Below are 12,720 nucleotides of genomic sequence, written 5' to 3' on the forward strand. Positions count from 1 at the left end.
TTTTCGTACAACTGTTAGTCCTCATTTTCCTCTCTTGATATTAACATTATTCAAAATATTTTGACACAATTAGTTGTGTATCAACCACAGCTATGCTATGTCCCGTGTACGTTTGTGTTTTTGAATTTTTAATTACTTATTATAAAAGTTAGAAGCATTAAAAAAATTGCCTGAAATCAGTTTTTCGCTCCTAATTTTTACAATAATCAAAAAATCTAAAAAAGTCAAACGTAGAAAACGTAGCATTTAGCTATGGTAAATATACATCAAATTATGTACCCGAAAATATTTTCATAATGATAGAGGAAAATGGAGACTGCGTTTGTATGGAGAAGCGGCCGTGCCCTTTCCTCTTAATAATGGCCACGAAGGTGGGTACTTAAAAAAAAAACATTTTCACATCACCTATTCGAAAAGGGAACTTTTCTTCCCTGCTAGGAGGGATCAAAGTGGCACTTTTCTGTTCAAGGACATTTTGTTGCCAGTATGAAATATTGACACAAAGACATATGAAATTAGTATGCATATAATCGATTACAATTTCTTGATAATCGATTACGTGCATACAATTTTTCTATCTTAAATAATATTTTGTTGTAATTGTAAACAATAAATGTTATTAGCGTATTTTAAATTAATTAATAGCATATTTAAATTAAGTAAATTAAGTAATTAGAGTAATATTTACAAAGAAACGTAAAAAAACATTAGTTTAATAATTTAATTTTTATTTTGACATTTTAGGTCTCCTTAAACGCAGCCATACTTGTCTATGCAATTTAAAAAGTTTATATTTAAAAAGTTTTGTACAAATGTTTCACAAAGCATAATTATGCGGTTCTGTATTGTGTATAAATTTGTAAATACTTAGTTTAAATCAATAACTTTATAATAATAAATATAAGTGATGTCATTCTTCATAGTGTTCTTCCGAAGATTTGGTTTAAAGGGGTAAGAGCTAATTTGTTACCAGAAAAATCTACAAAAATAATGTACTTGATTTTCATTGTATCATTTTAGGTGTTTGCTGCTGTCTTTGAAAAGATATTAGGTACATAATTATGAGCTGTAGGTACTTTTAATTTGTCAGTACAGTCACGTCTGAAAATATCGATACGGACAGTGCCAGAAGTATGTACCTATACTAAGGTCGTGTATACATATTTTTGGCACTGTCCGTATCGATCTTTGCTTAAAATAATAATGATTTGAACCCTAATTATATGTATGTAATTTTCTCATAGGTGATGTGAAAAGCAGTATGTGCCACATGGTAGCAATAGTTATTTGTTATACAAGGGTGCAAAATTGTATTTTACCCGCGAGTGTAGAATTGAAACACGAGCAAGCGAAAGGATTCTATACGTGAACCACGAGCGAAGCGAGTGGTTCTAAAATAGAATCCTGAGCGTAGCGAGTGTTTCAACACACGAGAAGTAAAATACATTTGCGCCTGTGTATAACACAAAACTTTTCGCCTCACTATAGCGAGGAAAATGCAACATCCACAGGCGTTAGATCATCTTCATCACTGGAATCACTCATTTCTTTACGATATTTTAACAGAAAACTGGAAGTTGTGTATTTTTACGCGAGTCGGTGAGAAAAGTTTTTTAGTAAAAAATTTGTTGACAATGTTGACATTTCTGACGTAGGAAATGTCAACGATGCGTTTTGAAATTGCATCGACTCAACTTGTGCGTTCAGAATTATATTTAACATTATTTTTTTTTTTTTTTTTTTTTTTCTAGCCTAATTTAGTGTCCCACTGCTGGGCAAAGGCCTCCCCTCGTTTCCTCCACTCGACCCTGTCGTTTGTAGTGTCCCGCCAATTTGGATAAAATGCGTCTAAGTCGTCCCGCCATCTCCTTTTCGGCCTGCCTGCACCCCGGCCAGCACCATCTATGGTGTTCCGTGGGTCCCACTCGGTAACCATTTTGGCCCACCTTTCAGGGTGCATGCGGCAGACATGCCCAGCCCAGTCCCACTTAAGCTTAGCGGTCTGGACACCTACATCTACAACTCGAGTTCTGGAGCGCAGTTCCGTGTTTCTGATTCTATCAGTTCTGCGAACACCTAGTATACTGCGCTCCATCGCTCGCTGGCAAACCTTGAGTTTGGACTTTAACGCCTCAGTTAATGACCATGTTTGAGCACCGTAGGTTAGGATAGGCAGGATACACATGTCGATGAGTTTGCGCTTGAGACACAGGGGAAGGTCGCCCTTCAATGGCGCCTTCATGGACCAGAAGCTCTTCCAGGCGTTGTCAATACGTCTATTGACCTCTATGGTTTGCCTGTTTTCGAAGGAGGCTATCTGGCCCAAATAAATGTACTCATCAACATACTGTATATCCTGCCCATCTACCGTGACCCTGTGTTTTGCTCCATTGGTCATCAACTGAGTTTTCGCTCTGTTCATTGTGAGTCCAACCTCAAGGCTCGCTGTGCTGAGATCTTGTAGCATGTGTTGTAGTTGAGATGCCGTGTGGGAGAAAAGGACGATGTCGTCGGCAAAACGCAGGTTAGTTAACCGTTTATTACCGACGACAATGCCCAATCCTTCCCACGAGACCGCCAGCTTTTTGAATATCTCCTCTAGGCAACTGGTGAACAGTTTAGGAGACAGCGGGTCGCCCTGCTTAACGCCTTTCTCTATTTTAAATATAGGACCAGGTGCGTGTAATTTAATGTTGGCTGTGCTGTTATTATAAATTGTTCCAACGAGTCCAACGTATGTCGGGTCTACACCCTGATTCTGCATGGCGGAAAATATAGCGGAGTGTTTGACGCTGTCGAATGCTTTGCTATAATCTACAAAACCAAGGTATAGAGGCACGCTGAACTCGTTGGACTTTTCTATTAATTGATTTAAAGTATGGAGGTGGTCGGTTGTGGAGAAACTAGGCCGGAAACCGGCTTGCTCGGGTGGCTGATGTTTATCTAGCAGTGGGGCAATTCTATTTTCTATGACCTTTATAAACAGTTTGTAGATATGGGAGGTAAGACTAATGGGCCTATAATTGTTTATATCAGACTTATCGCCTTTCTTGTGCAGAAGTACTATATTTGAGTGGCATAATTTAGGAGGTATTTTACCGCTATACAAAATTGAGTTGAAAAAATTTGTTAAATATGGTAACAAGGTCGTTTTTCCTGTTTTAAGTGCTTCGGTTGTGACACCGTCGTCCCCAGGGCTCTTCTGGTACTTCATGCTCTTGAGAGCAGCATTGACTTCACCACCGGTTATAGGGGGTATATTATCTGGACAGGAATTACTATTATTGGATGGTGATAATAAAGGGTCAGAGGAATAAAGATTTTTATAATATTTAGTGCGTATGTCTGTAATTTGGTCCCTACTGCTGCATTTTTTCCCGTTTTCATCTCGAAGGCTGGTTATCCAGGGTTTAACTTTATTTATACCTTGCTTGGCTGTTCTAAGAGATGAATGTGTGGTTAATGCTATTTCAACGAGTTTCGTGTTGAAATTCCGTATATCGCGCCTGATACTTCTTTTTACCTGTCTATCTATGGTATTATATTGTTCCCTGTTATGTTTGTAGTGTTCTCGGTCCTCTATCAACTGCAACGTGTCCTTTGTTAGTTTATTGTTATTTTTCCGGATTGGTTTTATTTTGTTGCTAGCTGATTTAATACTGTTTATAATGGTATCATATTGTATTTGTACATCGGGTTGAGTATTTGTGTTATTATTAAATGCATCGAAACTGTTTCGTAACTCTATGTTGAATTTATCGTGATTAGAAATGAGCGTGTCTTTGTTTAATCGTCTTATCTTTTTCAGATATAGCTGTTTGCGATGAATTTTGATATTGAATTTCAATTGTGCTCTTACTGGTCTATGGTCAGAACTAAATTTGAATTTGTTGATAGTGGATACGTTTGTTATTAAAGTCCTATCGGATGAAAGAATATAATCAATTTCGTTTTTGACGTTTCCATGTGGTGCGATCCAGGTCCAGCGACGTTGAGGTTTTTTGGGAAAGAAGGTATTACTAATGCTCATGCTTTGTCCAAAGGCGAATTGAATAAGCCTAGCGCCACGATCATTTCTGCTACCAAGGCCGTGTGGTCCAAGTATGTCAGTGTTATCCAATTCAGTCCTTACTCCGACTTTGGCGTTGAAATCACCGAGGACCATAGTCCATGTTCCTCGGTTTTCATCGCAAGCTTTGTTCAGGAGGTCGTAATACTCTTCTATCTCGTCATCGCTATGCGAACATGTCGGTGCGTAGGCCTGGATTAGAGTGAGAGTGTGATTTTGGGATATACTTAATTTCAACACAGCCACCCTTTCGGAATAGCCTAAAAATTCTACAATGTTGTTCTTCCACTTTTTCTTAACGAGAAAGCCAACCCCGTACAGTCCGCCGGCTGTTCCAAAGTGGTAGAATACATTGTCTTCGCGCTCTATTGTTTGTTCGCCGTTTCGTCGAACTTCTGACAAACCTACAACGTCCCACTTAACTTCTTTCAAAGCATGTTCTAATTCAATGAGACGCTCTTCCTTTAACAAGGTACGAACATTGTAGGTTAAAACATTAAGCGTATCGGAATCCGTTTTTCTTGCCAGGGTCGTTGTATTAATTTTGTGGGAAATCTCCGCCCGGGGATTCTTAGCACCCCTTTTGCCGGGCACTCGGGGCCGTAACGGGGAGTCGTACTTCATGAGGGGGATATGGACCGTAAGCCCACCACGCTGGTCCGGTGCGGGTTGGTGGGTCGCCAGAGCCTCGTTCGTTATTTAGCAGGGTGACCACGAGCAGGGGAGGTTGGCTTGGGATCCGTGAGATGGAATTTGGACCCCTTACACCCCATTATTACATTATTATAAAAACATAAACGTTTCTTATGGAATTTTAAGGTTTATGACTTAAAATCATTAAATAAAGCTAAAATGGTATTTTTCATTAGATTCTCAAACCATTTATTTAATGACAATTAATATCGAACTAATCATTATCATAAACGATTTACGTTTTGTTATCTGTCAAGCTACTTAAACACGCTCCATCCAAGGTCAAATTACTTTCCCCACTAGTGGATAAAACGCGTTTTTCCCCGCTTGTATTGAAGGATAAAAGACAACTTTCCGAGCTAGTGAGGGGAAAAATTATTTTCACCTTGGGCGTTAACACTTGAATCCCTCACTACGCTCAGGATTCTATGTTAGAATCCTTCGCTTCGTTTAAGATTCAATTGTACGCCCTCGCCGTAAATATGTCATTTTGCTCCCTTGTGACACAATCTACTATTTTCTATGTCGTTTGCGGAGTAATTGTCAAACGATTTGGGACTTAAATACGCGTTACCATACCTTCCCGAAAAAAATCGAATCTTTCGCGAAAGTCTCGCAACGCATTGAGGCTACAAGGGGCACGGTCTCAAGAGTCTGAAAAACAGACCACGGTGAGAGACTCAGTGGTGCTCTAGCCAGGCAGGTCGCTTCGCTTTCGGCTGAAACGGCAAGCCAGCGCGAGTCTCGATTGTGATCCCAAAGACATCGTACGCAATACATAATTGTAGGCACAGATTCTGACGGAGTGTGCCGCCGGAGAAGCCGTGTTCATCCCGCGCATCCCCCTCATCCCGAGCAACTTCCCGTTCCGCTTCAAGTGCCTACAGGTTCCCGTGAGCGTCTGCTTCGCCATGACCATCAACAAGTCGTAGGGGCAGACGCTGCGCGCCGCCGGCGTCATGCTTAGACTGATTTGACTGGAGGACCGATTTGGATGATATTTGCCATGGACATGATTTGGAAGCAGTGATCGGAATAGGCAGAGTATAAATACCTAAACTTGGTAGAACAAAGTCATAAAGTGGAGACTGCCTTGCGATAACATTTTTTTTTCGGGACTAAAGTCCCGGAAACGTACGAAGTAAATAATATTGTTATAAATACGGTAAAAAACAATGCATTCCTCGTTTTTGTTCAATACAAGCAATAGGCGTAAAATAAAATAACCAATTTGTTTCTGCAACTTTCCATATATATTTCTTAAATCTAAATACACACATATTGTCAATTAAATATTAGTTGCGAATATGATCCTGATTCTGACGACATATACTTAGATTTAAGAAATATACATAATCATTATTATTATTTTTTAATGTTATAAGCTTTATTGAAAAGATGATAAATAAAATTTACATTAATTGTATAAAACAATCATTGTACGTCGCGAGACATATTACAGAGAACAATAGTATTTTATACAATCGTGATATAATAGAGAGCTTTTCAGTCGAGTACCGTGTTTAAGCAACGAAGCTTGCTGAGTTGCTTAAGTTAAGGTACGAGTTATGTATATTTCTTAAATCTAAGTATATGTCGTCAGAATCAGGATCATATTCGCAACTAATATTTAATTGACAATATGTGTGTATTTAGATTTAAGAAATATATATGGAAAGTTGCAGAAACAAATTGGTTATTTTATTTTACGCCTATTGCTTGTATTGAACAAAAACGAGGAATGCATTGTTTTTTACCGTATTTATAATAATATTATTTACTTCGTACGTTTCCGGGACTTTAGTCCCGAAAAAAAATGTTATCGCAAGGCAGTCTCCACTTTATGACTTTGTTCTACCAAGTTTAGGTATTTATACTCTGCCTATTCCGATCACTGTTTGGAAGTTACAGTCAAGGACGTAAAAATACAAAAATGGTACTGTATCATTTGATATACACCTACTACTCTATGTCGTTCAAATCACGTCAAAAATTTGAATAAGGGCAAAAAAATATTGATTTTGGAGTGTAGTTTTATTTATAATATTTTACCTAATTGTAAAATATTTTATCTGGAATACAGTCCTTTACTTCAAGTTCCGCCTCTAGGGGAGAGGGAGATAAATTAGGGGTGAATTAGCCGCTTACTGACACAGACCGAATTCCACGAAGGCGAAGCCGCGGGCGCGGGCACAGCTAGTATCAAAATAGTAATAGTAAGTTTTCAGAGTTAAAATTGTATGGACACATAAATTATTTCAAAAAGATGCATTTTAAATCATTTGCGAAATAAACCTGCAATCAATCGGGCTTGAAAATGTAGGAATTGATACTTCAGACAATAGTTATTTGTTATACAAGGGTGCAAAGTTGTATTTTACCCGCGAGTGTGGAATTGTAACACAAGCAAGCGAAAGGATTCTATAGTTGAACCACGAGCGAAGCGAGTGGTTCTAAAATAGAATCCTGAGCGTAGCGAGTGTTTCAACACACGAGAAGTAAAATTCATTTGCACCCGTGTGTAACACAAAACTTTTCTCCTCACTATAGCGAGGAAAGTGCAACATGCACAGGCGTTAGGTCATCTTCATCACTGGAATGACTACTTTTTGTAATATATTATAACAGAAAACACTGGAAATTCTGATTTTTACGTGAGTCGGTGAGAAGTGTTTTTAAGTAAAAATTTTGTTGACAATGTTGACATTTCTGTTCTGACGTATGAAATGTCAACGATACGTTTTGAAATTGCATCGACTCAACTTGTGCGTTCAGAATTATATTTAACATTATTATAAACAATCTAACGTTTCTTATGGAATTTTAACTATGACTTAAAAATATTAAATAAAGCTAAATTTGGTATTTTTTATTAGATTCTCAAACCATTTATTTAATGATAATTAATATCGAATGAACCATCAATTATGAGCGTTTTACGTTTTGTTATCTGTCAAGCTACTTAAACACGCTCCATTCAAGGTCAAATTACTTTCCCCACTAGTGGATAAAATGCGTTTTTCCCCGCTTGTTTTAAAGGATAAAAGACGGCTTTCCGAGCTAGTGAGGGGAAAACATTATTTTTATTAATGTCAACCAAAAAAAGGGGAAAGATTTTCGAGGTTTTAATAATCGGATTTAAAGTTTTCGGAGATGAGATGTAACCGCGCCTTGATGAAGGTTTAAAGTTTAAAAGTAAATAATTACTTAATTAAAAATGAGTATTATTATTATTTTTTACCCGAGCGAAGCCACCGTTTATTATCTAGTAAACTTTTAACAAATACCTTCACACTTAAACCGCTCAATCGATTTAGTTGAAATTTGGTATAGAAATGTTTTAATACCTGAGACAGGAAATAAGATTTTAAGTTTTTTATCTCAAAAATCATACTTTGAAGGTGTAAAATTTGGTGTGATGGGAATTCAGATTCTTCGCCGAAGTTGAATGTTTAACTTTAGTCATGTTTTACTATTAGTTATTCTGTGGTATCATTTTCAACTAAATCAAACATGTAGACCATCCCAAATATTATTTAAATCGGTTCAGCGGTTATTTATTCTCCATACAAACTTCCACCCCACTTTTCACACCCTCAAAAGTTGATTTTGGTTATAAAAACTATCCTATGTATTTTCCCGGGACGCAAACTATATCTGTACCAAAATTCAACGAAATCCGTTCAGCGGTTTAAGCGTGAAGAGGAGTTAAAAAAATCATTTTTTTTTAAATTTTGTTTTTACTTAGGAATGGTGTCAATGTTGATACCATAAATGAATTCAGCACCCCCGATTTATACGAAAACGATGCCAAATCTGCCTAGCTTCACTGATGTAGATAATCAAGATAAAAATGAGAGCCTTAAATAAACCTTCAAGGGTGAATATCTCAAAAATTATACAAGATATCAAAAAACTTGACTGAATAAAACTTGTAACAAATTAAATCACTTTTCACTTTCAAGTGGCCATGTCGCTCAGACGCATAGTTTCCGAGATATAATCGAAAAACCGAAAATGGATCCTTCAAACCCCCCTCTCCGCCCCGGCACCAGGGTTACGGTTACGGGCGGGGACTTTTGATATGTTCACCTCCTAACTAGTCTAAACAAAGCTATTACGAAGGCAAAAATTGTGTTCCATCAACCATTTCCCTCTATAACTTTTTTTGAGCATTCATTTCCTGGCCTAAGTTGTTTCCTCACATTGAATGATAAATACTCAATAGCATTTTCATTTGGATTCGATTTGAAATGTTTTACAGCAAATATTTTCCCCACGTTATTATTGTGGTGAAAAAAAAAGTGTTTCACTCTGTTGTAAAGGTACCCTCGTGCTTTGTTTGAAACCGTCGCAACGCTAACTAAGGTCGGTCGTGGTTCCATTTTGGAATATTTTTTTACTCAGATACCTATATTGATATTAACACGAGAAGTTACACAACTTTGCTCCCTTGAGAAAAAATAACTACTTGTAAAGCTTAATTGATGTGGTGTTTGGTACCTAATGTTTACTTGTGGCGTGATCTTGATCTGATATTATTGCAGCTGACTGTACACTGTACCTATAATGACCGAAGTCTTATGGATATTATTATGCTTATTTCATTCATAATGCCTATATCAGGTTGTTTTAGTTATTAAATAACATCACAATAACATCGACGTTGAGTTGATTCTTTTATTAATAAAAATTTTTTAGGTCACGCGGCCATGGAATGATAAGGGCATGTTGTTGCCAGTAGATGAGTTTATACCAAATAAAAATGATAAATGATAATAGTGCAAAGGTTACCGTAACACTTGATATAAGACCAACGAATTACTTTACAAAGAAACTTGTATTGAGCAACGCACTTAATACATGTAACACTGTTTGTAAAATAGGCTATACTTGGGCTACTATACTTATTCGTACTAGGGTTATCTGCGGCTAGCGATCAAAGAAAGCTTTATAAATACAATTTTGTACTGACAACTTACATATGTATACTGACAGTTTAAGTAAACAAAGTTGAGCACCTGTTTAGGCCTGTTAAGATTTCGTAAATTACAAAACCGATTATGAACAAATTTGGAATGTACAAAGTTTAAGCGCTGGGAATAGACATACTTAGGTTATTTTTTTTAATCTACCTCCTGAGAAAAATATTATTTCAGTAATTATTAGTTGAGGTATAAAAAGGTAAGTAAGAGAGAAAACGATTTAGATCTATGTAGGTACTTATACTTATTACTTATATGCTTCAAAATTTAAGAAACGCAATTGCCGGAGCAATTTAGCTCTATCTATGAATCATGCATGCATCGTGATCGTGAAACCGATTTCATGACAAATACCTATATGGCTATATTGTATATTAATGACGGGCTTAACAAAATGGTCAGATGGAATAGCCGAACCTTCTAATGTTGTCTGGACTTCACCTCTATTAAGGCCTAAGTCCGCTATTGTGTGACGGTTGTGACATGGCCAGCATATGGCCATTATTGTAAAAAGTTGAAATCATTTCACTTGACCAACTGTCAAAAGTTGCTAACTTCATTTAATTTAAGTAATTGAAGCCATAGAAGGCTGGCGAGGGCCATGGATTTGCCAGCAAAAACAATGTTGAATTGCGGCCTTAACTTGATCGAAATTCGGTGGTGACCGCAAAAATGTGTATATTTTAAGCACTGAGGCAAGCTTTTGATAGCCTCTATCTCTGACATTACATAATCACAGTCGTTGTATATAGATATATGTTATCGTCAACGTGTTAATGAGCCAGTATCAATGAAATGCTAATTGTGATGGCAACTTCGACTATAATATGATAAGGTTTTGCCTTTGACTCGGTTCCGCTAACAAAACATTGTTAAAAATTGTACGTAACTTATATGCTCACATAGTCGGCTTATCATATTTGGGCCTTGGGCCTAAATATCGCTCGGTAAAATAAGTTAATCAATCGACTTTATATTAAAGGATGTCGGAGAAAACTTGGGTATGTTTTTTTCTTACATAACGCACTATTTTTACGAAAGAGTGAAGAAAATTAATTGGAAACTAATGTCTTTGTAAAATTTTATCACAGGTTTATTGTAAGTAGGTAACTGTTTAGTTTTCGTTACAGCTGTTAATTGGTATTAAATAATTCAATAATTTCAAGACAGTTCTGTTCTGATGAGGTAGAGTAGCTGGCGTGCCGTAGCGTTATTTTGTTAAAGATATCCTGTGGTCACCTTCCATTCCCAATTTCTATTATCATAGAACTGATTATGATACCATGGCCACTCAATCGGCCACCAGATTATATTGATTATACTTATTCTTGTACTTTGACGATCATAATATGAATTCTTGTAGATTGACATACCTGCAATTTATAATGTAATCTGTATTACGAAATACATAGGTAAATGAATCTGAATTTGATAGCATTTAAAAAAACAATTTTACAAATGTTTACAGAAAATATTAAATTATGTATTCATATTGAAATGGTTTTAGGAGTAGAGCTAGGTATTAACTGTTCAGTGTTCATGTAATGTAAGGATATGTTCAATTATTACAGCGCAAATCTAATATTTTAGATTATTGCATTGAAACATACCTGATTAAAGTTTTTAATCAAATTGTCAAGTTTGTCTAATTACAATTATATATATAATGATGTAATCGTTTGAAGCTTGGCGACTTCGGGGTTGTCATCAAAAACGATAAAACGAGATAAATAATAAAATAGAAAACTTTGTATCCTATTACTTTTCACCTGTGGCACTAGTAAAAAAAGGGTACAAGTTTCGCGTAACTTAGGAGTAACAGGGCATAAGTGTTACGTGGAACTTACGCCCTTTTACAACTGCGCTGCCCGAGACACGAGGGGGTGATGGAGGAAAGAGTTAGGGGGGGGGCTGTGGTTTAGGCATGTAGGTACTTAATTAATTCTCAGGGCTAATAAACGTGTCTAGACTCCCTCAAGGTACCTCAAGGTATACAGTTTCTAAAGTTAACTTGAGGGTTCATTCGAGGTAATTTTGAAATTGCTTACTAAACCAGACGCACTAGGTACGTACGTATAATATAATGTTGCATGATGACTGAACTTAAAATTATCGCCTACAACGTTAAGTTATAATTACAATTCAAATGAACAAACATAAAGCGAACTTTCAAGGATGGTTTTGTTGTTAACAGTCTCTTCAAGAAAAGCGAATTATATTTTTTTAAACGAAAATTATCAGGATCATGAAAGCGGGTCAAGGACGACAAAACATTAGTTTCAAGTAAAACGTTGTAAGTTGTGTATGGAATCAGTTAGGTCCTTAACGACGGGATAAAAAGTAGATCCGCAGGTTCCCGGCGATATACGCGATTAACGATTCAGTTTCAAATAGGAAGTCCTTACTGTACGGTATTTATGGTATGGTGCCAAGGTAAGCCATACATACACATAAGTTCAGTTTGTCATAATTTAAACTAGTACTCTTAAAAAAAAGGAATAATTACATAACAACTATAAATGCAACCTGAAAAAATATTCTTGCATCGAAGCAGTTAATACTTAATTACCTACAGTCCTACACAAAAAAAATTGTTTCCTGATAGGTATAATTGCTTTAGCCTATTTGTATTTCAATAGGCGTCATTTTAGTTGAGACCGATTGTATTCTTGCGCAGCTTGACGATAAGTTAATGTTATTATGTGCTGAAACTTACCGAGAAGTTCAGCGCTTATTCGCGCGTTGATGTCTTTTTAGCCGATAGGTTATATCGTGAACACCTGAGGCGAGCAAACTCTACCTAGCCTCATGAACCCTAACACACGTGAAGAAAAGGGTACTTACTGCGGAGGATGGAGTGCAGGTGAAGATCAGGAGCACGCAGGATGCGAGCGGCAGCAGGAAAGGGCGCGCACGCGCCGGGCCCGACATGGCTGCGCCGCACTACTGGCCCCGGGCGCTGTGGAGAGTCGC

At 37.0% G+C, this 12,720-nt stretch overlaps 1 protein-coding gene across 1 annotated transcript in view; it reads right to left on the bottom strand.

Annotated features, from left to right (window-relative positions):
* The window catches only part of LOC134741033 (collagen alpha-2(IV) chain-like), a 57,381-nt gene extending 44,662 nt beyond the window's left edge, over positions 1-12,719 (bottom strand). The window contains exon 1 of the mRNA XM_063673771.1: positions 12,592-12,719. Within this exon, the coding sequence (XP_063529841.1) occupies positions 12,592-12,678 (87 nt within the window). The 5' untranslated portion in view covers positions 12,679-12,719. The remainder of the gene's footprint in view (positions 1-12,591) is intronic.
* Between the last annotated feature and the right edge of the window lies 1 nt (position 12,720).

Source organism: Cydia strobilella, chromosome 4 (genome assembly GCF_947568885.1).
Source record: "Cydia strobilella chromosome 4, ilCydStro3.1, whole genome shotgun sequence".
Classification (NCBI taxonomy): domain Eukaryota; kingdom Metazoa; phylum Arthropoda; class Insecta; order Lepidoptera; family Tortricidae; genus Cydia; species Cydia strobilella.